The following is a 27990-nucleotide window of genomic DNA, read 5'->3' as shown; positions in this document are numbered from 1 at the left end:
TTCGAGAGCAATTGTTTGAACAGAGTTGTGCTTGTGTGTTCAAGGTTCCAGTAGAACTTATCCCCATCACTCACATGTGGGTGCAGATTTTTGTTTGGGTGTTCCATAGAATACGTGAAAATGACTCTCTATGAAAGAGAAATGGATGGCTTACAATGTTGCAGATATCGTGTGTGTGTGTGTGTGTGTGTGTGTGTGTGTGTGTATTATTGCTATATTTGCCTATTTCTAGTGAAGGTATTTCTAGAGCTATAGTTTCTAATTAGAGTCCTGGATTAACCACATATGTTTGTGTGTCTCATTCAAGGTACAGAGTCATTTGTAAGGATGATTTATATGTCTTTCATTGGTTTTCTTGATTTACTTGATTCTGTCTGTCTGTCTATCTATCTATCTATCTATCTATCTATCTATCTATCTATCTATCTATGCATCTCTTTCAGGAGAGTTTCTTTTTTGAGGACAAGTCCCACCATAACATTTCAGAGTCTACCTTGGTTTTATAACCCCCTGTCTCAGCTTTTTAAGGACTAGGATTGTAGGCATGCATCTGTCCAAGAAGGATGTGTTGAAGGCATGGATTGAAGTCAAAGCGAGCAAGGGGGCAGTGGTATAGGATGTGAGAGGAGACCAGACAGAGCTAAGATATAGAGTTGGAATTTTCCTGACATCAATGAAAAGCATAGGACATTTTCAAGTAGAGGTGGGAGCATAATTTGATTTCCATCTGTAAAATTATTACCTGGGCTAATAGAATAAAATGGATTGTGTGAAACAAGAGACATAGGGATTATATGATGTTTTTCATCAAGCAGCACAGTAGAATAACAATAAAAATGGAAAAAAAAACATGGATTTCACTTTTAGAGGAGAGTCGACGAAAACATGTAGAAGGAAGGGTGATAAAGAAGTATGGGAGTTTCTCCTAGAGTTTTGGTTTGAGTGGATGGGTAATTAGTTGGTTCATTTAACTTAGTTGAAGAAGACTGGGGAAGAAAAGCGTGAGAAGAACATCTCATTTGGTTGCATGTGGATATCCAAGTAGAGGAGGCACTAAGTCCTTCTATCTTGTAGTCTGAGAGTTGAGAGACATGGCAGGAAAGGAGGTAGAGAATTGGGTATCATCAATATCTAGATGATGTTTAAGCACTGGAAGGAGATGAACTCACCCAGAGTGTCAACAAAGAGGAGATCTTGAGCCAGGGTGCAAAGGGGCTCTCCAGCCCGAGAAGGTTTGGTAAGAGAACACATAGAGCTAAGTCTTGTGAGGTGACCAAGAATTAAGATGAGTTTGAAAGCAGAGGCTAAGAGAGGAGGTGCTGAATGGGAAGTCATGAAAAGGGGACTCTTGTTTGAGAGGTTTTGGTGCATGGCGATCACTTGTCTGCAAGCGATTCTTTCTATAGACGGACCTAGAGTAGTTCTCAGAGAGCGCCTCTCTCTTTTGCTAAGTGTAGTGTGTGCTTCTCTGTCTCCCTTCCTCCCTCCCTTCCCCCCTCTGACCCTACCCCCCCCCCGTGTGCATGTGCATGCATGTGCATGTGCAAGGGTAGGGGTGGGGGTATGAGTACTTGCATGCAAATAGACTAGAGGAGAAGGTTGGGTGTCACATTTTTATCACTTCATCCTCTGTTCTCTTGAGATAGGGTCTCTTACAGAGCCTGATGTGTGTCTAGCAAGCACAGCAGTTCTGTTGCGTGTACCCCATGGCACTGGGTTTGTAGATGCACCTGCCTTCTTACATGAGTGTTGGGGATTTGAACTCACGTCTTCATCCTTGCATAGCAAATGCCAGTTCCCCACAGAGCTCCTCCTTCTCTCCTTAATTTTTTTTTTGGGGGGGAGGTATTATACTGGGAGTTGGACCTTCTAGGCAAGCTGTGTGCCATCCTGAGCCCCTGTACTTTTTCTGTTTCAACACTGAGCACCAGCCTGTTCAGTGCCAGCCGTGTGTGACTCTGGAAACGTGGCTTCTGTGACTAAAGAACTGAACATCCGCTTTTACTAAATTAAAACTAAAACCTGATACTCAATCAGATATTAGAAATATATTGTTATGGCTCACTTAAATATGCAATATATATTCTCCCAAAGTATTGCTGATAGCCTGTTGTTTTTGGGATGGGACATATTCTATAGTGATTTTCCCAGCGCTATTTTTAAAATACGAAAACTGGCTAATAGCTTAATATTGATTATACATTAAAGGACACTAATTTGGACAGATGGAGTTTAAATGTATTACTACTAAGTTTACTGGGCATATTTCTTTTTCCCTTTTAAGAGCAACTTCTAGCAAAGTTAAATTTTATGTGTAGATCACATTATACTTCTTTCTCCTATCTTTTTATTTTCTCTTTCTTGCATCTTTTTTAAAATATAGTATCTGTGTAGCCTGGGCTAGCCTCCAGCTCGCTGTTTAGACTGGGATGGCTTTGAATTTCCGATCGCTTTGCCTTAACTTCTCAAGTACTGTAATTACAAATGTTAGTCATTCGCTCCGTTTATTTAATGCTGGGGTTGAACCCAGAGCCTTATGTATGCTAGGCAGGCACTTTATAAATTGTTACATCTCTAGTCACTTATATCCTATTTCTATTGGGAAGATGAAAAGCTCGCCGTTCACCCATACCCGTCTAAGAATGACTGGGCCTCACAAGGAGGAGCTGGGAGAGTCTGGGTAACATGGTCCCTGAGAGTTTCTATTGGTTATATCAGGTCCCGGGGCCGGAAGACTGAGATTTCCATTCTGGCCCCGTGGCTAGCTAGGCTGAGCCAAGGCTCCTGCCCACACTGAAGCCATCTGTGTACTCTCCTACATGGACGTGCTTGAGCTTCTAAGTCAGCTGGTCGAGATTCTGACTGTTGTGATATTTGATGAGTTGGTTGTGCGCCTAACCTTTCTCAGCTGAACCATCTCGCCAGCCTTTGTGCCATGGCTTTGTGGTACTGCTTTGGTTGCTCTGGTTGCATCATTTTTAGTTAGGCTCCACCCCTTCCTGGAAGCAAGGGGCAGTCAACTCCTTCATGTTTTCTTATTTATTACTCATTGATAATCCCCGTTCTCTGGGTAAGTGGATCTACTAACATCGTCTGCTGCTGGGAACTTTCTCTATGTTTGATGATATTTTACCCTTGTTCTTGGGATTATCCAGCTTTCAGGAAAATCCTCTAGAGAACACATCTATTTGTTTCTGTAGAAATAATTTGAAGTTCAATATAAAAATTTAAAGGCTAAAGTTTGTAATGAAGTTCCAGGTCCTATCCGAAGGTCAGCGTATTTGAAACTTGACCCCATTCCCCGTTTTCCATACTCTCCTTCATTTCTTTTTTTTTTTTTTTTTTTTTTGGTTCTTTTTTACCGGAGCTGGGGACCGAACCCAGGGCCTTGCGCTTCCTAGGTAAGCACTCTACCACTGAGCTAAATCCCCAGCCCCATCTCCTTCATTTCTTATTATGTTAAGTGTCTACACTAGACAACCAGTTGCCGAGAGAGAAAATACAGTCCTGCTCTACTCCTCCTCCGCAGACGTGGTCATCAGTCACGTTGAAGCAATTTTCTGAACCTCTTCTCTGTTTCTGCTTGCTGTATAGCTTCCTTTAGTCTTTTCTCATTTACAGTTTTCCTCTTTGCTACCATTTTGTGGGGATTTTTTCCACTCACGCCTACCACGTGCTGTGCGCTTGCTCCGTAGAGGAGGCTCAGCACCTTTTGCCTCTGCGTTTAGATGCTCACTGGGAGCTGGCACTTGACAGACAGATCATAGGTTGTGTATCTGTGTTAGTCGCAAACTGAAATGGATCTGTGCTTCCTCTCCATCTTCAGTCTTCTGACCCCGATACTGTTAACAGAGCCTGCTCAGTATTACTCTTCAGTCAAATGATACAGTCTCTTGAAAAAAAACAGGAGCTCATGCTATCCCCAGGAACCTGCCCAGCTCTTCTGGGCTCTTCCAAAATTCCCTTCTGGGTTACCTTGGCCAGCAAGGTACAGGTTTCTTTGTTTGAGCCGAGTCCTATAGTAGTACACCTCTTAGGAATCGAATGTGATAGGAAGCCTTAGAATGCAATATGAGACACTGCATTGCCTTTGGGACCAGCTAAGGATGATTTTCATGCAGGTCTATAGGCAGAGCATCTGGCCCACACTTTCCATGCTGGAACTTACCTTGGGCAACTAAAAACCAGGGAAGAAGTGGAGGGGAAAGGGGCTATAGATGACATAGAATTTTATCTAATCAAGTCACAACTTTGTTGAAGCCCCTTTTTAAAAAGATTAATCAAGTTCCCTAGAGGATTGCCAGCACTCCTCAGTTGCAATATTGTGGCTAAGCTCTAGGTTACAACAGTTCAGTGTTCTCTTCAGCTCTGCCCCCAAACTGGCTACAATTTCAGAGTAAGTCTGTATCAGTCCTGCCCTCTGTAATGTAGCAAATGATGCTAGTGGGCACCCAGGCAACATTTAAAGCATCCGATAAGGAGATACTGGTATTTTTATATGGCACATAGGATTTCATAGGCGGCATAATGGAGAGTTTAGTTAAACAAATATGTTTTTTTCCTCTGATCTTTCTTAATTTTCTAGTAACAGGTCTCAGAATGGTGGGGCTGTATATTACAAAAACGTGTTTAGGAATGACCCATATGGATAGACAGCAGGCTTTCTCTCTTTCCAGCCTCCCAACTGAACCAAGAGGATTATGAATAACCTGAGCATTTTTTGAAGAATAATTGGGCGTTTAGCTACAGGAGAAGAAAAAGTACTGAAAGCATCATCAGCTTGAAAAAGCTTTCTGGGTGTGGATTTTCTCCCATGGGCTGTAACCAAGATGGCTGACAGCAAACTCAGAGTGCCATTGTCTCCACAGCGCCCATTTTATCTTAGAATTCTCTTCTGCCATTGCTGTCTCTGGAATTCTAGTAATAGGTTCCATACAGTTCATAGAAGTCTCTTTCCAAAATGTTGCCAGTACCCACTAGCTTCTTAGCATGAGGCAGAGTGCTTTGTGCAAACCGAGGAAGTCAGATCAATTACTTTGTCAGAAGGCAAACTTGTTAGGTAGATTATAGAGTAGCAGTAATGGACAGAGGAGAGCTGGTCCAGGTGAAGGCTCCCAGGGGACAGAGCCCAAGATCCGGTGAGAGAGGAAAATAGACATTTGCTTTGCATGGTGCACCTAGGAGCCATGTGAACAACATTGATAGAAATGCTTCCTCCATATATAATCCATGAGAGAAGTGAAGGAGATTGATTAGTAAAAGCAAAAGAGACAACAGTCTGCATAGCATGTTCCCTCTCCTGCCTGTAATTTGAAAACTTATATATGCATATGTGTGTTTGAGTAGCTGGGGAAGACATATGATACACAGTGACATTGTCTGCCTATGGAAAAAGTTCTCAGGGATCAGGCCTGGGGTAGGATTTTCATGTTTTATGTGCATTACTTAAATGTTCTTTTTTAAAAAAGGAACTAGCCAGAAGGGTTTTAGGCTTATTCAAAGTCCTAGAATAGGCAACATGTATTGGGAAGAAAGCTAGGAAGAAGGAGGAGGAGGAGGAGGGGCAGAGGAGGAGGAGAAGGAGGGAGGGGAGGAGGAGGGGGATGAAGAGGAGAAGGAGAAGGAAGAAGAGGAGGAGGAGAAGGAGGAGAAGGAGGGAGGGGAGGAGGAGGGGGATGAAGAGGAGAAGGAGAAGGAAGAAGAGGAGGAGGAGAAGGAGGAGAAGGAAGAAGAGGAGGAGGAGGAGGGGCAGAGGAGGAGGAGGAGAAGGAGGGGAGGAGGGAGAGGAGGAGGAGGGAGAGGAGGGGGAGGAGGGAGAGGAGGAGGAGGGAGAGGAGGGGGAGGAGAAGGAGAAGGAGGGAGGGGAGGAGGAGGGGGATGAAGAGGAGAAGGAGAAGGAAGAAGAGGAGGAGGAGAAGAAGGAGAAGGAGGGAGGGGAGGAGGAGGGGGATGGAGAGGAGAAGGAGAAGGAAGAAGAGGAGGAGAAGGAGGAGAAGGAGGGGAGGAGGAAGAGGGGGGAGGAGGAGGAGGAGGGAGGGGAGGAGGAAGAGGAGGAGGAGGAGGAGGAGGAGGAGGAGGTGGAGAGAGGAGTCAGGGAAGCTCCATGAAACTGTTTTCTGAGTTATGAGGTTCAGGGCTCTCACACTTCCAGTTTTGTTACTTCAGCTGGACTGCCTGTCATTATATTAGTCCTTCTTGGCTGACCTAGAACTAAACTCTCACGTACAATGTCTTCTCTTAGAGAATTGCTGCAGTGTTCCAGAGAGAATACAAAACCAAATCGCCCCCACCCATTCTCTTTCGATTGCACGTGTATCATATTCCTTTAAAAAAAGAAAAGAAAACTTAATAAAAAGAGTTTAGGCTTATCCCAGGAGGCCCTGTGCAGTCTCAGTCTGGCTCATTTAATCAGAAATGTCTAAAATCTGGCTTGGGGAGATCGTTTAACTGGTAACGGATTTGCTAAGAGGACTTGGGTCCAGGTCCTAAGGGCCTTACAGAAAGCTGGACATGGTGGTACACACCTATAATCCCTAAGGAGGAAAATGGACACCAGAGGAGCCCCTGGGTTTCCTAGCCAGCTTGTCTAGGTGGTTGGTCTGCTGCTCTAGGCGAGAGAGTTTGAGATCACTGATGACAATCTCTGGACTCAATGTGCACTAACCCTCCCCTCCCCTGCACATGTGCACATGGATGTGAACACCTCCCTTCCCAGCCAGAAGTGACTAAGAATTAGAGGCTGGTATTGCTTGGCTACTGGTTTTATTGTTGTTGTTATTGTTGATTTACTGTTTTAACAAGATACCTTAGTTCTACACTGTTTTTAAACAATGGGCCTACTTGTCTTTCCAAGGGGCATCATTGGTTTTTCTTTATTTAATGTGCTTAGTAAAAGACTATTGGCACTTAGTAAATATTTTATGAGTTATTAGTCAAGGTGAGGACAGAGAGCAAATGCTTATCTTTCTTTTCTTGCAATTTTAACACATAAAACTTTCATGGTCCCAGAAAGTATTCAAAAAAGGATTTAAATCTAAGGCTTCTCAACGTCAAAATCAGTGACTTTTTTTTTTCCAAATAACTCTTTATCTGTGGGCCGCTGTTCTGCGTGTTATGGGACGGCTTACAGGGTCTCTGCTCCCTACTCTATCCAGTGACAGTGAGTATTCCTACCTGGGGCCATCAAAAATGTCTCTCGCTATTGCTAAACGTCTCCTGGGAGCACAATTGCGTGAGTTAGCAATCATCAATTTAAACCAGTAAGAACAGATAGGACAGTTGATCTCTGCCAAAAGGCCGAGGAGTGATTTGGAGTCCCAGTGAGGGTCTGGCATTGACAGTGTAGCAGAAGCCAGAGGCCTCAAACCAAACCAGAGAGCCCTTGCAATGAACATCCGGCAAGTAAAGAGAAGTGGACAAGAGGATATTCGGTGGGACGAGCTGTGACACACTAGAGTTTCCATAATAAGATGCTTTGCTTATTTTTTAATTTTTTGTTTGCTATTTTTGTAGTCTTGGGTTGCAAGGACAGAGGATGGATATCAAGGGGTGGGGAGGTTGGTGGGATTGGGGTACATGATGAATTCTGGAGTCTCTCCTCACCTCTTCCTGTAGCCATACGTTTCCCTACAATGGATGGGCACGTCAGCTGCCAAGTGGGTTTGTAGAATCTCCTTCCTTGGAGGTCTTTAAAAATAGAACAAAAACCCATCTGTCCACAATGGTTTGGATGCGGTCTTGCTGATTAGAAGGAATAGACGAGGGTTTTTTTTCTTTTTCTCTTCTGTCAAGGTTCATTTCTGTCTTGAGTGCTCGTAAGTGAATGAGTTTGCTTTTTGGTGTAGAGGGAGTCATGGAGTAAAGTATCGCTGTATGAATTTATGAGCTATCACTGCACACATCCTTCTTAAACACCATGGCCCTCTACTGCTTTTAGTGCCCCTGAAGCACTCACTGTATCTGGAGCCACACCATTGTCTGAGGTAGATGGGAGTACTCCCATGTTGGGGTGCAAGGAGTCCTCCCTTACCCATCCATTTACTTATTTTCTCTCTGTGTATGTGTGCAGCAAGGAGTCCTCCCCTGCCCATCCACTTACTTATTTTCTCTCTGTGTATGTGTGCAGGTTCAGGCATGAAAAGGCCGGGTGGTGGCTTTATTATCTTCTTCAGCTCTGTGAGCTCTGGGGTCAAAGTGAGGGCACCGCACTTGGTGATAACCTTCACTCATGGACGCATCTTGGTGAATGGCTCAGGGGGTCTTGGAATACTTGACTCAAGTCTCCCCTTCCTCTTGTGAAGGGAGAAGAAGACTGCAGGATTCTGGCCTTCTGATTCATGACCTTTTTCTCCTGACCCTGTGGCTTCTGTCTCTTACTGTGTCTAGACATTTGATTTGTAGCCATGCATTTTTTATAACAATTTTTGGAACCTCCTTAGGGCGTTTGACCCACTTTATTTCGGGGTAAGATAGAGCTTTTAACTAAGTTGTAGTCAGATTTTATTCCAGTCTCACTGCCCCCCTCCCCGCGCCATGTTCATGTACATTTTTGTGTAGTCATGCATATTTACATGTGTTGTGTTTATATATGTTTGTATGAATATTAAAATGTAAGTTCATGTATGTCTAAGCTGTGTGTACCTATGCTTGCCCATGCACACATGTCTGGGTATATGCTGGTATATGCTTGCATGTGTACCTGTGTGCTTTGTATGTATGCTTTGGTGTGCACATATAGGTACAGGTCCATGTATTCACATATTGGTCAGAGTATATCTGGAAGTTGAATAGCCTTGCCTTGGGGGAAGTATCAGGTCTCTACAAAATTGTACCAGTAGTTCAAGGCCTAGTGATTCCACAGCACGAGCTCTGTGTGACTGAAGCCTGTGCAGGACAGACTCTAAAGCAGGTGGGGTGTGGGGAAGAAATATGTCTGTCTCGTTCTTTTCCTGCCTCTGTGGGACGGGTTTCCAAAAGGTAAAGAAGCTGGAATAGTATTTAGAGAGTCTCCTGGGACATGGGATAAGGTAGACATGGAAATGGGGAGCTGAACTGTAGGCAAATAGAGAATTAGTGTGTGTGAGTGTGTGTGTGTGAGTGTGTGTGTGTATGAGTGTGTGTATGTGTGTGTGAGTGTGTGTATGAGTGTGTGTGTGAATATATGAGTGTGTGTGTATGTGTGTGTGTGAGTGTGTGTGTGTGTGAATATATGAGTGTGTGTATGTGTGTGTGAGTGTGTGTGTGTGAATATATGAGTGTGTGTGTATGTGTGTGTGTGAGTGGGTGTATGAGTGTGTGTGTGTGTGAATATGAGTGTGTGTGTATGTGTGTGTGTGAGTGGGTGTATGAGTGTGTGTGTGTGTGTGAATATGAGTGTGTGTGTATGTGTGTGTGTGAGTGTATGTGAGTGTGTATGTGTGTGTATGTGTGTGTGAGTGTGTGTGTGTCAAGTTTTTATCATTTTCCTAAATTTAACTTAGACCAGAAAAAAATTCACTTGGAAAAGAATTTCTCTGAATTTTCTTACCAATTCAATGAATTCAGCTTCCTGTATTACAAAAAGGTATCCACCTTCTCCGTGATCATCTCAGAATGTTTACAGACAAAGATAAAAATGTAGCTTGCTGGCCATGGCCGCGTGTCTAGAATCCAAGGACTCAGCAAGATTGCTAGTTTGGGGATTAGCCTTGGCTCCACAAGCGAAGCCCCGTCTCAAATAAGTCTTCCCACCCCTTAGATTAGGAACCATTGCTAAGAAGATGGCATTCCTTTGGCACACAACAGTGAACAGGATATTCAGGTAATTTTTCAAAGGGAATATGAAATATTTTGAAAAATCCCCTCCAGGGCTGCAGACGCTGAGCGCAGGACCCTGGATGCTGGGAAGCACTGTTTCCGTGTGCCCATGCTGCTTGCCTTGGTTAGTTTTAAATGTGGCCTCATTGTTATTTTACTTGTGGGTGTTATGTATACTGTTCAGTCTGTAAAGTGTTTACACGATTTCCAGAACCGAAACTCTACCATCTTTTGCCTTTATTTTTTCGTTCCTGGTCTGCTCCCTTCTTGGAAATATTTCTTTTTTATTGGCTTTGGGTCGTCTTCTGTTTCCAACGTTTGATGTGTGGGACTGTGTGTTTCTGTAGTGTGTGTCATCCTTGTGCTGTGTGGCTGGAGGAGGACGCTGCCTACTGCAGTTGCCTCCCCCACTTCCCTGCAGATCCTAGAGAGAACTCCCCAGGCATGTGGCCGTCTGCCTTGCACCTCTGACAGCTCCAGTATGTGGCTGGGCTGCAGTTTTTCCAACCAGTCCCTTGCTGATGGGCATTTGGGCCATTTCCAGTCCTTTGCTATTACTCGTGTTGCAATGAGTAATAGTGTGCATTTATCACTCCATGTTTTTACCAGTGTGATACCCTGGGGGGTTGATTTTTATGAGAGAGACTGATGGGTTAAAAAGTAAATGCATATGCAATTTTGGTAGATAGTGCCAGACTCCCCCCCTCCTCTGGGGTGAGCCATTTGTACTCCCAACAGTAATGTATGACAGGGCCTGTTCCTCTGCAGTCTCACCAACATAGTTTTGGAATGTCTGCCGTTTTAAAAGGTGCAAAATGGGACCTGATGCTTCAGTTCTCATTGTTCTCATGATTGAAAAGGTCGAATCGCCTCGTGTGTGTGTGTGTGTGTGTGTGTGTGTGTGTGTGTGTGTGTAAAATATGTTCCCACAGACTCTTCAGGTTTTTTCAACATCAAGATGATGTTAGGTTTTTCCCCTCTGGCTTTGAGCTGCAGATATTTTCTCACTCCCAAGCTATAAAGGACCACCCCACCCCACCCCATACACACACCATGTTGTCTTCTTTTCCTTGAATACAATTTTCCAGAATTATAGGTTAGGGAATCTGGCTGCCCCTCCTCAGCCTTCAGTGGGCTCACTCGGGCCTGTGTCTGGCTGCCCATCTATTCTATCTGTGGATGCTTCAATGTCACACAGTTCTGATAACAGGGATGCTGCATGTGACAAAGGCTTCTTGAACAAAAGGAGCACCGACCCGATCCCAGCGCTTACAGAAGTGTCAGTTTAAATAGACATAGACATTGTATGAAAAGGCCATCTTTAGCCCATTTTACGGGGAGAAAGGGGACTCAGCGAGGTTGTACACACTGATCTGAGATCACCCAGCTAGTTAGCAGTGGAGCCAGAACCCACGTTCTTACTTGGGTTGGCTGATTTCTAAAGATGCCATGATTTTCTCAGAAAACAACAGCAACCAGGCTCCCAGCAAGGGCCAGACTGTATCATTCCTCTTGCTAAGAAATATTTTGTTAGTTTTGACTGCTTAGGATAATATACAATTTAACTTATTTTAAATGATAACAAAATGTGACTTTTAGAACTAAGTCTTGAAACTTTTGAATGGGGCCATAGAGGAAAGCCAGAGTCCTGTGATTTATCCAAGAAATATATTGCTTTTGTTTCTTATCTCCAGAATTTCCCCTTTTCTTTGCTCGCCTCTTGCCTTCTCTCCCCTGTCTCCTTTCCTACCTGCTCCCCTTTTGAAATAGATCTGGTAACCCAGACTGGCCTTGAACTCTCAATTTTCCTACCTCAGCCAGGACAGTTCTTGAATGCTTGGGTTATTGGAATGGCAACACAAGAGCTCTGGATTTTTTCCATGGATGATCTGTTGCTTTGTTATGATCGTGTTAAATGGGAACAATAATATTTCTTAAGCGTGTACTTAGCACTGCTTTGAGCACATGTCAAGTATATTATTTTAATGCTACCAAGCCCATCTGTAGATTGTGTCTGTGTAGCAATGCTCTCAGAGAAGAATGCTTGACTTTGAGAAGTTCAATAACTCACCCAACCCTACAGAGTGAATAGATGATGGTGTTCAAATTCTAACTCCTGTGTTCACACCAGCATCGGTTTTGACCACAGTGCTGTGTCCTGCGTATATTACTTTGGATCCTGTTACCATATCAGTATTTTTTTTAAATATTTTTGTTTGTTTGTTTGTTTGTTTTTTCTTTTTTCTTTTTTTTCGGAGCTGGGGACCGAACCCAGGGCCTTGTGCTTGCTAGGCAAGCGCTCTACTGCTGAGCTAAATCCCCAACCCCTAATATTATTTATTTTTAATGAGTACATTGTAGCTGTCTTCAGACACACCAGAAGGGGGCATCAGATCCCATTACAGATGGTTGTGAGACACTGAGTTGTTGCTGGGAATTGAACTCAGGATCTCTGGAAGAGCGCAGTCAGAGCTCGTAACCACTGAGCCATCTCTCCAGCCCATCATGCCAGTATTTTAATAGACTTTTCCAATCTTACTTCTTTATCATGTTAAATTTGACTCACAATGTTGCCTTTCTTTTTAGCATACTTATTTCATTGGATTTTATGAAGCTGTGTGCATCAGCCCTCAGATATTAAGGAAAAGAAATTAGATAGTTTGGGGGAAGCTAGTGTAAGAGAGAGAAACAGATATAAATTTTATATCAAATTTGCATGCTTCCTCCATTTCCCATCAAGTGTTTCTCAGCTCCACCCTGTCCTAGATTCCATATTACCATGGAGATGACTGATATGAAGTAGCAAGCGGCAGATGCGTGACATCAGCAGGCATGTGAGGAAGTTGTTCCTATGGAGAAACAGTGCAGAGTACTCTGAGGAAAGAAATCAATTGAATGTGGCAGCTGGTATGAAATTCCACTATTTTAGAGGTCAGTGTTTTGCCAACATTTATTTTTTCCCTTTGGATTTCCCCTTTATTAGCATATTTTTATCAGACACAGTAATGGGCATAATGTTAACATTTTCTTTCCAATGTGTTATATACTTGATCGAATCTAGCCTTCCTTTCCCTTCTTTGTTCTTCCTCCTTCTCTTCTCTCTTCTACCTGGTCTCATCTCTCTTTCACTCTATTGATGTGTGTGCACACATGCGTACACACACAGAGTCTTTATACCTTTATTTATATAAGGAATTTTAGCATTCGCAAATGGGAGATGAGTTGAGATACGAATCTTTATGCATCTGACTTATTAAATATCATAAGATCTCAGTTGTATTTATTTCCCAGTAAATAGCATAATTTCTTTTTTTAATGACCATTCCTCTAGTCTCAGGAACAGAGTATATCTTCATAGTTTTAGAGTTTCTCCTACTTCAAAAGTTGCAAAACAGGACCTCACATTTTCATGTGCATTTCTCTTACCAGTAGCTAGGTCAAATATTCTTATTTTTATGCAGTGTCCCCTCTTTTATACTCAAAGTGGCATAAACTCAGTCACTTTTAGCTTTTTGAAGAGTCATATACTATGAGTCTGAACCCCATAGCCTTTGTTTTGTGAGACATATTCCCTCCAATTTCTAGTTTCTCTAGGGCTTTCTTCATGAAGAGATATGAGATTTGTGAGGCCCTTTCTACGCCTCTTGAGATGACCAGTTCATTTTCACGTTTGAGCCAATTAATGTGACATTACACTTATTGGTTTGCTTGTGTAGGAACATCCTTGAATTTGCATTCAGTCAAGGATACATTCATGAATCAGCAGCATTTAACCCAGGCATGAAGGGTGGTTTGAGATGAGGAAGTCTTTAATACAGTCAAGTTGATGTGCTATTGGCAGTGATCAAAAGCTCATAACATATACCATTTGATCTTGGAAAGGCATTTGACAAAGTTCAGCAATCTCTCCAATCTTTATAATGACACATTTTCACTTTTTCCCAGTAAATTGTGAACATTTGTTATTTTTATTGCCGGTCAGGAATTTATGAAAGGTTTTAAAAGACTTTTGTGCTCTACTCTGCTCTTTATTTTCCAAGCTAATGATTTATATAATGTTCTTTCAATAAGTGTTTTAAGGGACTATTCTAGGAGCGTTTATGTTTTGAAAATTATTAAAAGACAGAAGAGTGAGAGGGCGTTCATCTCAGGACAGATCTTGCTTCAGGAGACTTCCTTTTCTGATGTTCAGCGTGAAGGGGCTTCCGTTTCCCTTTGAGCACAGATTGCTTTTCTTGAGGAAATGCTATTGAAAATGGTTGTATGTGCCTGCTCCAAGACTTGACAGTGGCTCTCTGGACCACTTCCATGATGTAATGACTTCATCTTTGTATGTCTACCTGGTGACTAGTGTTCCCCAAAAATCTGCTCCAGTTCAGCATGCCTATGCCTGAGCCTCTTTACCCTTCCACTGAGAACAACCCTTGGCACATTTCCCTCTTCATTCTCTACTTCTTGTCTCAGACATCTTTAAATGATCTTACATCTTATCTTCCTCTTTAGCAGCCTTAATGGCCATGACACCAGTCTCCATCTTCTGTGTTCACCGCTGTAAAGTTGGGGCTCACTGGCTTTCTTTCCTTCCATGCTTCCTTCCTACCCCGGTGGCTAGATTTGTTTTTCTGTATTGAACTTGGATGCTGCTCCCTGCTGAAAATGTCATGAGTCAAGGTTTCTGATGGGAAGATTTATAAAAATGGCTGCTTGACATTTCGAAGCTGTCTCGCTTGCTTTTTGTGAGCTCTTTCTGCCTACATCTCCCCAGTGTCATGCCGAACTTGTTCCTCGTGGGGCCACAGCGTATGACGTCACCGTATGTGTCCGCATGGTGCCTCCTGTGCAGTTTTCTCTCTTTGGAGAAAGGGAGCCGTCATTTAAGTCTGTGTATGAAAGTCCAGAGTTCTAATAGTTTTCCCTCCATTCTCTGAGGCCTTACACAGTCTGTGCTTGGATGATGTCATTATATCTTCTCATTGTATGTCAGGTAGAATAATTCCAATGGGAGACTATGAAGGAGTCATCATCACATTATAAAGCCTTCTGGACGAAGGCTCAATTTCGTTCAGTTTTTCTATTTCTTGCAATTGTTTAGCATAATTGATTCATGCTATATAGTTTGAACATTGGTATTTTGAATCAAAAAGAGATCACAATATATCCATACCTGATATTCCTCTTTAAATTTGAGACCTGTAAATGTCATTGATTTGTTGTAGTAAGTCAGAGATTTTTTAAGGATTCCTTTGCAGGATGTTAGCATCACTGAAAACATCGAACAGCGTTCACATAGAGATAGTTGTGTGGGACCTCTCACTTACTCTTAGGAAGTGATTTTCGGCTTTCACGTTTATATTAACATAAATCATTTAACTAAAATACTACTTGAAGGGTAATAAAAGTATTACTTGGCTAGCCTCGAGAGACAATGTTAATTAAATTGGAAGATGATGTTAATGCCTAATAATACAACAATTTCCTTGCTTTTGAAGGCATGGAAATGCTATACTGTTACATTGAGTTAAAGTGCCAGAGATTTTTTGCAACAGATTGAATGCTATGATAAATATCAGCTCTTTATAGCCTGGGACAGTGTCTTCTTCTGAAAAATCAAGCTTGAACAGCCCCCCCCCCCATGAGATCTCTGTGGAGATAAACGCTTAAAAGTTTTCCCAGACAGTGCTTTCGGCTCCGCCAGGATTTAACCTCCCATGGATTGTGCATACGTTGATTTGGGACACAGAAGCAGGGTCACACCAAGCACAGCTCCATCTGCGCTCATTCTCATGGCTTGAGGAACATGTCTGTTAAATGCATGTGGAATCCGCCCACACACTTTCAAATTCGATTCTGAGAATGCCTTTGTAGTTGTCTTTCCACAATACCGGGGCTATTTCACTTTGTGTGGGCTTTTTGTTTGTTTGTTTTGTTTTGGGGGCGGCTCTCAAGCTCATTGGGTAGATGAGGATGACGTCACACGTCACGCGTCTGTCCTCCTCCGTCTCCTTCCTCTGTGTTGGAATTGCAGAAGTGTGAGGTAACAAATCCAGCACACCTGGTTCTGGAAATAGGCTTTATAAGGCGCTGTACCTCATCAGCCACTGAACTCCACGTGGATTTTTCTTGTTGCTTTTTCTCTGTCTTTGGTTTGGTATCTTGAGACCAAGACTCACTAAGTAACCCAGGTAGCCTGATACTCAGACCCCTTTTGCCTCTACTTCTCCAGTGTTAGGGTTACAGGTACGAACAACCGTGGCTATGTACAAGCCTTAGAGTCTGATTTACACTTACAACACGAAAGGAATCCTTACGAATGCAGCCCAGGCCCTCTGCACACATGTTACAGCTGTGCAGCTTGGTCTTCGTGTGGGACCCCTAACAGTGGGAGCAGTGACTGTCTCTGACTCTGTTGCCTGCCTTTGGATCCCTTTCCCCTTACTGGGTTGCCTTGTCTAGCCACAATAGGAGAAGACACACCTCTCCTACTGAAACTTGATATGCCACGACTGGTTTGTATCCACGCAAGGCCCCCCCTTTTCCGAGAAACAGGGAGGGGGAGGGAACCGAGAGAAGAGTGAGGGGAAACCAGATGGGATATAAAGTAAATAAATAAATGAATATAAACAGCTTTCAGCTGGACAGATTCACAGTGGTGAATGCATCCCACGGATCTGTGCAGTGAAGCCATATGCAATCACAGGGAGATCCTGGCTTGAGGCTCCTTTTGGGCTTCACTGCTGATGCTGTGCATTTGCTAGGGTTTATGGGTATGGCATGCACTGAGTGTAAAGGGTCTGAGTGAGCCATAGGACAAGCCAGCAAGCTGTGTTCCCACCTCACCCTTCTCCAGTTCCCGCCTCTAGGTCCTGCCTTGAGTTTATTCCTCTGACTTGCCTCAGTGGTGAAATGGGATAGTTGTAAGACCAATAACCCTGTCCCTTCCCAAGCTGCTTTTCATCACGGCAAGAGAGACCTAGCCAAAAGTAGAGTGAGTAACTTGACAGGACTGTATTGTTTTTCTCAGGATCGTGGAAATATTTGGCATTTGGGCTAAAAGATCCTATGACCTCTCAGAGGTTAAGAGGACATTGGTAATAATTCTGCATTTGTGGAGGCCCCAGAATTTAGGGGAGTCATAAAAAGAAGCTGAGGCCTGGCCCTGCTAGGCAGGGTCACAGTCCTTGTAGAGTGGCTATTGATGAAGGTATAGACAAAGTTACAGTGGAGACCCCACTGTATTGGAGATGCTGGGAATCCGGAATGACAAATCAGGTTTGTAACAATTAGAAGGCAGCATTTTAAAATTAATTTATACAGCTAAATAGAATTTTCATTTTTACCCTAAACTGCATGTAAAAAAAAAGCTGCAAATTAAAGGATGATTTGTTTAAGAGAGCTTTTACTACGTGGCTCTATTGGGGCGAGTTCCTGCTAGCCGCCTGGCCTCCGTACGTCAGTGGAAGTGTCAAGCTTTACGCTTAAATTCTTTAGTTTGAGTGAATCGGAGACTGCAGAGTATAAAAGTCACTGCTCTGACACTTCTGTAGACAGACATTTTCTTTATTCCCAATTTTTATATGTTGTAGCCCATTTAAAGGAAATTTAAGGAAACAGCTGTGTATAAGGGCAGACTGTTTGGATGCGGGAAACCCAGTCTTTAAATTATTTTTCACTTGATTGGTTTGTGTGTGGAACTCTTACATGCATCTAAACTTTTTGATAAAAGCACCTGGTACAAGCTTTCTGATCTTAGTTTAAAAACGCCATTCGAGCTATTTTGAAATCCTGCCCTTTAGATTGATTTCATCAACAGAGGAAAGTGAAGAACAGAGAAGGGTTATGATTGGCTACATTAAAATGCCCATTGTCAAATCTGGAAGACTGAGCCAGGTGCCCTGGTTCACAGCTGCAATCCCTTCACACCTGTAAGGCTCGCTAATCAAACCTAGCGTAAGGGTCACAAGCTTGCGGTCAGTGAGAGTCATATAGAAAGTTCAAGGCTTCTCTGTGCCATTGCGTGAGGCCCTGTCTGAAAATTAAAAAGAAAACTTTAATAAGGGCTCTGGATGTAGCAGTAGGTGCTTATATTATGTAAATCAACCTGTCTCCCAACAGTGCAAGGAAAAACAAAATCAAAAACCAAAACCAACGAAAACCCAAAAAACCACCAACCATCCAACGAACCGAACAGACAAAATCCCCCAAAGCTGTAGAACATAAACTTGGGAAGAATGGCTGCTGGTTGACGGGCATTTCTTGGTCCATGCAATGCCAGATGCTGGCTTTTGCTGTTAGTCACTGTGATGCACGGTTGTCAGCTTGGATGAACATCTCATCCTTATTCTGCCATTGTGCTAATGAACTTGATGTTTCTTTAAGATTAAAAATGTGCTTTCTGATTGGAAAAGTATGAACTCGAGGAGAGATGAATGTCCAACACTTAGCAGTCCACTCCCGTTTAGAAGTTTATTTATCACTAAGCAAAACTTTCTCCAATTAGGCTCTCTCCAGACCCAGCATCTTAGTAATGGCCGACCCCTTTGTCAGTCCTTCTAATTCTTCCAGTCTTGTCCTCGCAGATCACAGGGACCAAATTGTCTCCTTCCCACAAAGAGTGCTCTCCTTAAAATAGCCATCAGTATGATCAAAATGTGAATGCTTCACTCCTTCTTTAAAAGGGGAACAAGAATACCCTTGGCAGGGAATAGAGAGGCAAAGATTAAAACAGACACAGAAGGAACACCCATTCAGAGCCTGCCCCACATGTGGCCCATACATATACAGCTACCCAATTAGACAAGATGGATGAAGCAAAGAAGTGCAGGCCGACAGGAGCCGGATGTAGATCGCTCCTGAGAGACACAGCCAGAATACAGCAAATATAGAGGCGAATGCCAGCAGCACACCACTGAACTGAGAATAGGTCCCCCGTTGAAGGAATAAGAGAAAGAACTGGAAGATCTTGAAGGGGCTCGAGACCCCATATGTACAACAATGCCAAGCAACCAGAGCTTCCAGGGACTAAGCCATTACCTAAAGACTATACATGGACTGACCCTGGACTCTAACCTCATAGGTAGCAATGAATATCCTAGTAAGAGCACCAGTGGAAGGGGAAGCCCTGGGTCCTGCTAAGACTGAACCCCCAGTGAACTAGACTGTTGGGGGGAGGGCAGCAATGGGGGGAGGGTTGGGAGGGGAACACCCATAAGGAAGGGGAGGGGGGAGGGGGATGTTTGCCCGGAAACTGGGAAAGGGAATAACACTCGAAATGTATATAAGAAATACTCAAGTTAATAAAAAAAAAAATAGCCATCAGTAATGACAGTTCTTTCAACTTGGAAATGGAAAGAAATGGTAGGGAGAAAGAAATTCAGATCTCAGAATCCTCACTGCTGTCCCGTCCAGTTGCTTTTGCACACACTGAACCAGTTAAGGCTGGGCTTGCATCTTTTATCATGAGAATTTGGGGGAGTTACCATGGCAGCTTTCAGCATCCTCATCTGTGAAATGAATGCTGGGAGGATTAGATGGGATTTTATATACACTGAGAGGGAACAGGCTGCCTAAGAATTATCCACTGCTCCCTTCCATTTCCACATAGAATTCACATCCTTCCAAGAATCCGGCAGTGCTGGAATGAGGGCAAATACAATTGATGGAAGGCGTTAGCTGTGGTTTTCTGAGATGCTGCTTTTAAAGTCGATGTTCTTCATTGCACATGTATATGTATGTGTTATGTGTACGTGTACGTGTATATGTATATGTACAAATATGTATGTGTGCATATGGGTGTGTATATATATACATATATATATATGTATATATATATATATGTTTTCAACTTATCCATTTTATTGGCTCCATTAAGAGAAATTAGGTCTGTCATGAAAAACTGATGCCCATGGTTCAAGATCTTCTCTGTCAAGTATTTGCAAATAGTATTTTACAGGAAGGTCTCATTTCTGTGAAATACCTCTGTCCTTTAAATGGAGATCAACATCTCTCAAAGTCTCCTATTGCCTTGTGACTTTGCTTCGCAATGTGGCTTTAAAGTTTTAACTAGCTCGATGTTTATTATTGGATGAAAACGTTGTATTTTAAAATTAGACTCGTGAATTAAAAGTGGGAGCATCAATGAAGGGTAGATATTTCACTATTTGAATTTTTTACTACTCAGGTAGAGAATTAAAGAGTCAATATATTGAATTTCTGGTATTTTAAATACCATTCTCACCAAAAATAAGAAGTTATGCAATCATGCCTTCGTTGAATTTAATTAAAATGTCATTTAAAATTTAGCTCATAATGAAAGTTTAAATGCTTGATAAAATACATTTCTATCTGAGGGCTCTGATTTAGTTAGTTCAGGAAGCTAAGTAAATTGGGTACTTTATTGCTTGCCTTTTAGAATGTCAAAATTATTGAAAAGGTTCATCTTAAATGCTTTCTTTTAGATTAAGGCATGCGCAATCAAACTAAAAAATGGTTAAGAATGTCTAGCCCTATGATGCTACCACAGCAGAACATTGCCCAATATTGCTGCCACTGGCTGGTGTCATCTCTGAGCACTTTAGTATGGCTAGTCTGACTTAGGATAAGGGTAGAGTTAGTCAATTTTGTTCATTGATTGAATAGATGAAGGTAGACTTTGGCTTACAAAAGGATACATACACACACACACACACACACACACACACATAAACACAGACATACAGACACACAGACACACAGACAGACAGACACACAGACACACACACACACACACACACACACACACACACATATATATATATATATATATATATATATATATATATATATATATATATATGTACCACATACATGACACTAGGGCATGAAAACAAACCTTTTCCTTAAACATAAACACTTGAGATAAACAGTAGAATTAGATGGGGGGGGGGAGAAAGAGAGAGAGATCACCACCAGTCTAAGTTAGACTAGCTCTTACCCTTCTGTGTTACTGATTATTTTATTTATTTACTTCTTGATAAGTGTTTTGTTTTGTTTTTTCAAGACAGGGTTTCTCTGTGTATCCCTGGCTGTCCTGGAACTCACTCTGTAAACCAGGCTGGCCTTGAATTCGGAGATCTGCCTGTCTCTTCCTTCCTAAGTGCTATGATTAAAGGCATGTGCTGCCACCACCACCTGGCTTGAAAGTACATATTTACGTTACGAATTTTACACAGTCTATACAGAGGGAGTAATTTCACTTGGCTAATGATACTAAGAAGGGGTACAAGTTAAAAGTTCAAAGCCCATAGGGAGAATAGAATTTCTGAGGAATTGCTGCTTCCACAGTTAATTGACGAGGAATTGTATTATTTATAAAAGGTTCATGGCTCACACTAGCTTAAGCTTTTATACAAACACACACACACACACACACACACACACACACACACACAATATCTGTATATGCATAAACATTAGGGTAAGTGATTTCTATACAGTGACCTCACAGAACTCTCTGCTGAGGTCTGTGACTGCTGCTGCTCTTTTCCTGTCCTTGCTCCTGTTGTAGGTGGCAGTGCCACTGAACGTCCCTGTCCTTTAACTCTGGTTTGTGGGTCTTTGCTAATGCTCTGCCGATGCCTTCCCTCCATTGCTCCCCCTTGCTTCATTCTTGCTTACCTGTTGTTTCCTGGGATGGATCCGATCTTCCCCGGGTTTCTATGAAATCATCTCACTCTGCACTCACATAACTTTCGTACTTTCATTTTCTAGTTTAACACTTTCTCCCCCAGATGCCACATCATCTAGTTTTCCTGTGTTTATGTGACTTATTGTTCTAATGGCTGGCCTCAAAATGCTCCCCTCAAGGTTGTTCTTTGTTTTTGAATAGGAGAACGTCATCCTATTTCCGCAGTTTGACATACAACATCCCCCAGACCAAACGTGACAGAATAGTTTCTCTTACATGAGTTACTAGGAAATTATTTACTTGATTGTGCTTCCATAAAACTCAGAAGTCCTGTAAACAAACCGTGTTATGAATGAACTGATACAGCGTCTATTTCTGAGCGGGGTAAGGAGTTGCCAAGAGTGATTAAGCCTGTTCTCTCTCTCTGGCTCAGAATGGGGTGTTGACAGCCAACCAAGAGCTTCTTCAATAAATCCATTTTCATGTTCAAGTTTTTCCAGATGTGAGAAATAATTAAATCTTTGCATTTATTGGAGCCTTTTATGCTTTTCAGGCAGGATCTAGCAGCTGTGGTGAATTAACTCCGCCTGAGTGTGTATGTGCTGTTCAGGGTATGTGTGAATATACATGAATGCATGCATGTAGCACTTGCCAATAGTGAAACAAGGTCAGACTTGAAAACAAAACAAAATGTGAGACTAGGCGTCACAGCGCATGCTAAACATTGTCATAGGGACACTTCATAGCTGAGAGCTCGGTCTCCACCGAGTCCCTTTTCTTTTTCGTTCTGCTAAATGTTAAAGAAATGAACATAAGAGATTCATAACTGTAAAGTGATATATTGTTAAAAATATGTGATCCTTATAAAGCACAAATAGCACTTTTCAAATATATTAATATATTTATAAATGAGGGGACAAATAAGATGTTGCAGTTGATTCAAAGGTGAATTTGAGGGACCATAGATACATAAATAGTAAGGAATGCCGAAATGAATTTATAAGTGGATGCAAAGCCAACGATCAATTGTGTCCTCTAAGGCATAATTTACATTTCTATAGGTAAGGATCCTTCGTATTATTATCTTTCTTTTACAGCATGCAGAATTACAAAATAGCCTGAGACAGTTAAAGAACAATGTACTTAGAAAGAAGCATTTGATAAGACACTCAAAGTTTATGTCAGTATCAAAGTCTTTCACAACTATTCTTTTTCTAAACATTTTATTTTATTTCTTACATATTAACTATATATTCACTCACCGCTCCCCCTCCAGGCCACCTCTCCCACAATTCTTCCATTTCCCCTCTCCCCCTCCCCTTCTCCTCTGAGTGGGGGTGGGGGGATCTCTGGGTATCTCCCCACCCTGGCACATGAAGTCTTTGCAAGGCTAACCTTTGCCACCGAGGTCAGACAAGGTAGTCCAGCTAGAACATATCCTACAGACACGCAAAGCTTTTGGGATAGTCTCTTCTCCAGTTGTTGGGGACCCATGTGAAGACCAAGCTACAAATGTGTGAGAAGGCCTGGGTCCAGCCTGTGTATATTCTTTGGCTGGTGGTTCAGTCTGGACCCTGAGAATACCAAGGGTCAAGGCTAGTTGACTCTGTGTCTTCCTGTGGAGTTCCTATCCCTTTTGGGGCCTGAAATCCTTCCTCCTATTTTTCCATAAGAATCTCCAAGCTCCATTCACTGTTTGGCTGTGGATGTCTGTATCTGTTTGAGTCAGCTGCTGGGTGGAGCCCCTCAGAGGACAGCACTCTTCCGTCTAGAAGCATATTGGAGTATCATTAATAGTGTCAGGGATTGGTCACAACCATTCTTGGTACATTCCACATAGAACTCCAGGAAAGGGATACATGCACGCATACATACATGTATGTTTATATATACACATGTATGTTTATATACACACAGACATGCATGTACATGCATATATACATGTATTTTCCTTTTTAGTGTAGTAAAAAAGCTATTTAACCCTGCCTGGCTCTTTGGTTCTGGTTTAAGGGCATATTCAGATAGTTCAAGCCATTGACCTTTTTTTAAATGACAATGAGGACTCAACCAAATGGGGTTTAGAGGATTGTATACCCCTTCATAGGGGAGAAAGTAGTGAGGCAAGGGAAGAATCAATGATTTGTTGGGGCAAGGGCAATATATAGACTCAGGGAGATGATAGACTCAGACAAAGTTTGTTTAGGCTTTGGGTGTTTGGTGTCCTCTTCCTTGGTTGATGAAATAACACGGTGGAAGCCAACTGTGTTCCCTTTGGTAGAGCCAATCTTTATGTAAATAAAGAATTTTCAAAGAAGAGCGTCCTTTAGCTTCTGCTGCTTCCCCAGTGCCTACAATCTAAAGCATGTCGTGGTCTGAGATATGTATTGTGGTATCTTCTATCAACTCAGGACTCAACCATAATTTAGCATACTACTTTATTGGAAATTTTCCTACGTAAGTGGATTGCCTCTATGCTGAAGTGGAGAACACATTCTGTTATGAAGAAAAGAAAGAAGTGACTAGAATAAGTGTGGGGCATCTGTCAACAAGCAGCACCCCTGTTGCTTATGACATTGGGGATGCTTAGGGCAGGGAGGCGCTGTGTCACTCACCAGGGTGGTACAGATGTGTATCCTTGGGCAGGGACGTGGTACTTCACACTGTCATTACACACATGGCCGCTGCTACAGAAATGTACGTGCTTATATGTGTACACATCATGCTATCACAAGTTTAGGAGCCTTCAAAATTATTATTGTCATTGTCATTATTATTATTATTATTATTATTATTATTATTATTATTATTATTGTACTCTTAGGCTGCTGAGGGATGCCCTTCTTCACCCTTTGAAAGACTGAGACCCTTTTGTACCTGGTGCTTTTCTTATAACTATACACCTTCATCTTGTAACTGAAAATTCAAGCGATTTCTTTTTATGAAAGTGCCATTCTAATTTATGACAAAATGGAGGCGGGGAAGCATGGTAGGATCCTTGGTAGAAAGTATGGTTAAGCCAGATTTGGAATTCCATGGCTTCACCATGAGAAATGTGATCCCCCATGTTCTTATGTCTCATTCTGTATCACTTCATGGAGAGAGGAGCAAAATAGAAATGTAGACAAAGAACATAAAGAGTATGAAAGTAGCCAGGAGATTAGCAGCTGTGGAGATATTCCCTCTGGGGGTGAAAGTATGTATTGGTATACAACATTAAACTAGGATTTATGAATAAGAAGGATAGGTATTTTTGAAACATAATAACTACCCACAAAGAATCCTTTTTTAAAAAATTCCCCAAGTCAGATTTTTAGACCTACTGATAGAAAAGCTTGACTGTGATAACATCAGGGTTTAAATTTTTAGAGGAAACTTGACAAGAATTTTATATTATCCTCTAATGTAAATGAAAAGAAGATGCATTAAATCAAATGTAATGGTGTGTGTGTGGCTTGCCAGAAAGTCCATTAAAGAGGTCACCCAGCAAGGTTTGAGGTGTTTTATTTTTCCTCCCAGGATATGTGTTACTTACCACTGTGTCTCCTTTACCTGGTGCAGAACCAGCACAACAGCATCGCTGTGTGCTAAGCGGGCTCAGTCACAGCACTTACCACACCACACTGCAAATGAAGCCAGTAGTTCACTGTTTCTGGCCTTCAGTTTGTCCTCTCTGAAGGAAAGCACTCTAAGCGTGGGTTTGTGATGGATGTCAGCACTGGAGTCCAACAGAAGGCCTTGCAAAGAAACAAGAAAACGGCAGTAAACCAGCTATGACCCTAGCCGTCCTTGTATGTTTATTTTAAGACGAAACCTCTCTAAGTCATCCAGGGTGGCATGAAGCTCACTCTGTAGCTTGGGATGGCTTTGAATTTGTGGTTGTTTTGCTCCCATCTCCTAATAAGGAGGCTGGGAATACAAGCTTGAAAGACTTACTAAGGATCCAGGTGACTTTAAAATGCTGATTCCGACCTCTCAAAAGAAAAAAAATAATATGTTCACAACATGTGTGATGTTTGGTTGTGTCATTGAAACTTTTGTGCATTAAAGCTTGACTGATTATTTTCTTGCAGCCCAGTGAAGAACCATTAAGGACTCACAGCAAGAGAAGAGACACCGCTCAAGTCTCATGCAGGCCATTCTCTATGGAAACGGACATCACCCACAACAACACAAGCATTCTCATCTGAAGTGGCAGCCGAGAGGTTCATCTTGGACAGCGTTGGCAGGATTGTTTCCCTATATACTTCTGAAGGTTTGGAAGAAAAGTTTATAGAAATCATCCATCCATAGAAAGCATTTCCTTCTCCAAGGTAGTACAGAGGAGCTTCTAGAGAAGAGCAAAATAGCCTTTGAGAGAGGTCATGAGGGAAACTGCTACAGACCACATATTCCTAACCATACGAGAAAAATTCCAGCAGACTTGAGTGACGACATGGCTGTTATTTCAAAGTTTCCCAATTTAGCATTCAGGGTACAGTTTTCCTTCTGGCATTTTGCTGGTTAAGTGGGGTCTGTGATATCATTAATTTGACCCCTATCCAAAACTGTTTCATGAGAAAGCCAAGTCATATAGAAGATAGTCAGATGTAACAATGTTTTCCTAAGTCGTCTTTCCCAGAGGGTACTGGATGCCATTAAGAGACAACGGTAGGCAGAAGGGATGGGAAGAGAGGAGGCAGACAAAATCCATGTTTTGGAAGGGAAAGGCTTAGTAAATTGAGTAGGGCTTTTGATTGATGGTCATCACAGATCTTTGCATGTGTCACCCTGGCATGTGGCACTGATGCGGCAGCTGTAGAATTCCTTTACAGGTTTCTTGAATAGATTTATTTTAGATCACTCTTTTTTGTCTTATCAATCATTTTGCATGTGGGGGGGGTACAGTTTTGCCTTTTGGGAAAGAATGTGAGAAATAGTATGTTTATGATAGTTGTGCAGAATTCTAATGACTTATTAGGTAAGGCTGGGCATTTTTCTTTTAAAAATTGATGAGGATATGTACAGATGTTTATATTCAATTATTAAGAATATATTAAATGTAGCCTGAAGCTAGCCCCACAACTTCAAAATGGTTATTCTACCCCATAGATGTTCAGTGGGATATGTAGACATTAGCTCTTGTTAAGTTCAAGTTTTTTAATTTAAAATATTTTATAATAGTTTATTAAAAGGAAATTGAAAACAAGATGTGATATCAAAAATATACTCTGCTATGTTGGAATGAAGTATTGTTTTGGATAAAACTGTATTTTATGTAATTAGTTTAATTAGTCACCATGGGGCATTTTTCTAGTGCTGATCACTAATGTGCAATACTTTTATAAAAAGCAATTTTATCCTAAAATTTAAACAGCCAAATTAACATATCAGGAATGATAGATTCTTAGAATTGCTTAAATTGACAAGAAAGGATTTATTGTGAGAAGAATTTTCTTAATTATTGAACTAGTAAGATAGTCGACACAACAAATATGATAACGTAATTTCTTAGTTCTCCAAGTGTGGGATACAGTGAGACAATAAAAGATAGCTAGTGAGTTCAAGGAAATGCACACAATGACAGAAATGCAGGGGATTATTATTTCCAAAGCCGCGATGTTTCCTGAAGCCTTAAATAATATATCAACATATATTAACTTCAACTTCTCATGTTTAATGATGTTTACAATTAATATGGTACAGTATTCCCTAATTTGAGATTAGCAGTCGTAATTAACTCAGAATAGATTCTTTGAAGTGGTTCAAAGGGCTTTTTGTAATAAATTATTAGCCTCTAATCAGCTAATATGAAGTGAGTAGTTTTGGGGGATGTGAGAAGTACATTAAAATCTCATAAAACATTTAATTTAAGTTAATGAAATGAATTTGTATGGTACAGATCTCTATATGGAAACAGAGCCATGACTGGCATTCCAGAGGAGGCTTTATTTAGACCAAGTTGAGAAATCTTTGGGATAACAGGCTTTAGGCTGTGATATCTTAGGTGTTAACAGCTGAGTAGATTTCTAGAATTGTCAAGTCCCTTTAAGACCATTTTTTTTAATTAACTGAGTTAGTAAAAGATTAAAAAAAAACATTTTGTCTTGGGTTTCTTTTGCTATCCTAAGAACGTTGATTTTAAGTTTGTAAAATTGAGCTTTGACTCCCGAGAGAGTTTTCGCTTGTAAGGCCGGACCTGGCAGACCTCAAGGATCCTGGGTGTTCACTGACACACCATTGAGATAAGGAGAGCAACATGAGCCAGGGATTAGTCTGGCAGGCCTGTTGCTTCCAGCGCCCCAGAGACTCTGTAGCTCACGGTGCGGTGGTCCAGGAGAAGACGCGCGTTTGAAAGCATTAATACCTCCATAGGGTAACGATGAAGGTGCCTGTATCCGGGGATGTGAAAGAGGAAACCGAAGAAGAAAATGTGGAGGAGGAAGAAAAGCCAGAAGACGAGGTGAGCAAGAAAGAATTCGCCCAACCACAGAACTCAGTCCTTTAATAGGCAAAGAGACACAGGACCTTCCTCCTCTCTCTCTTTTGAATTTTCA

At 41.8% G+C, this 27990-nt stretch overlaps 1 protein-coding gene across 5 annotated transcripts in view; it reads left to right on the top strand.

Moving 5' to 3' along the window:
• The window catches only part of Nebl (nebulette), a 351844-nt gene that overhangs the window by 213786 nt on the left and 110068 nt on the right, over nt 1–27990 (top strand). For 2 of the 5 annotated variants that reach the window (NM_001389243.1, XM_087590870.1), the window contains 2 exon segments: nt 25528–25709; nt 27809–27896. The exons of 2 other annotated variants lie outside the window; for them this stretch is intronic. In NM_001389243.1, coding sequence (NP_001376172.1) covers nt 27816–27896 — 81 coding nt within the window. In that variant the 5' untranslated portion in view covers nt 25528–25709; nt 27809–27815. 5 annotated transcript variants of the gene reach the window in all.

The sequence above is a fragment of the Rattus norvegicus genome, chromosome 17 (assembly GCF_021556685.1).
Source record: "Rattus norvegicus strain SHRSP/BbbUtx chromosome 17, alternate assembly SHRSP_T2T, whole genome shotgun sequence".
Classification (NCBI taxonomy): Eukaryota; Metazoa; Chordata; class Mammalia; order Rodentia; family Muridae; genus Rattus; species Rattus norvegicus.
Note: the sequence above shows the minus strand (reverse complement) of the source record. Positions and strands in the feature narration are given on the sequence as shown.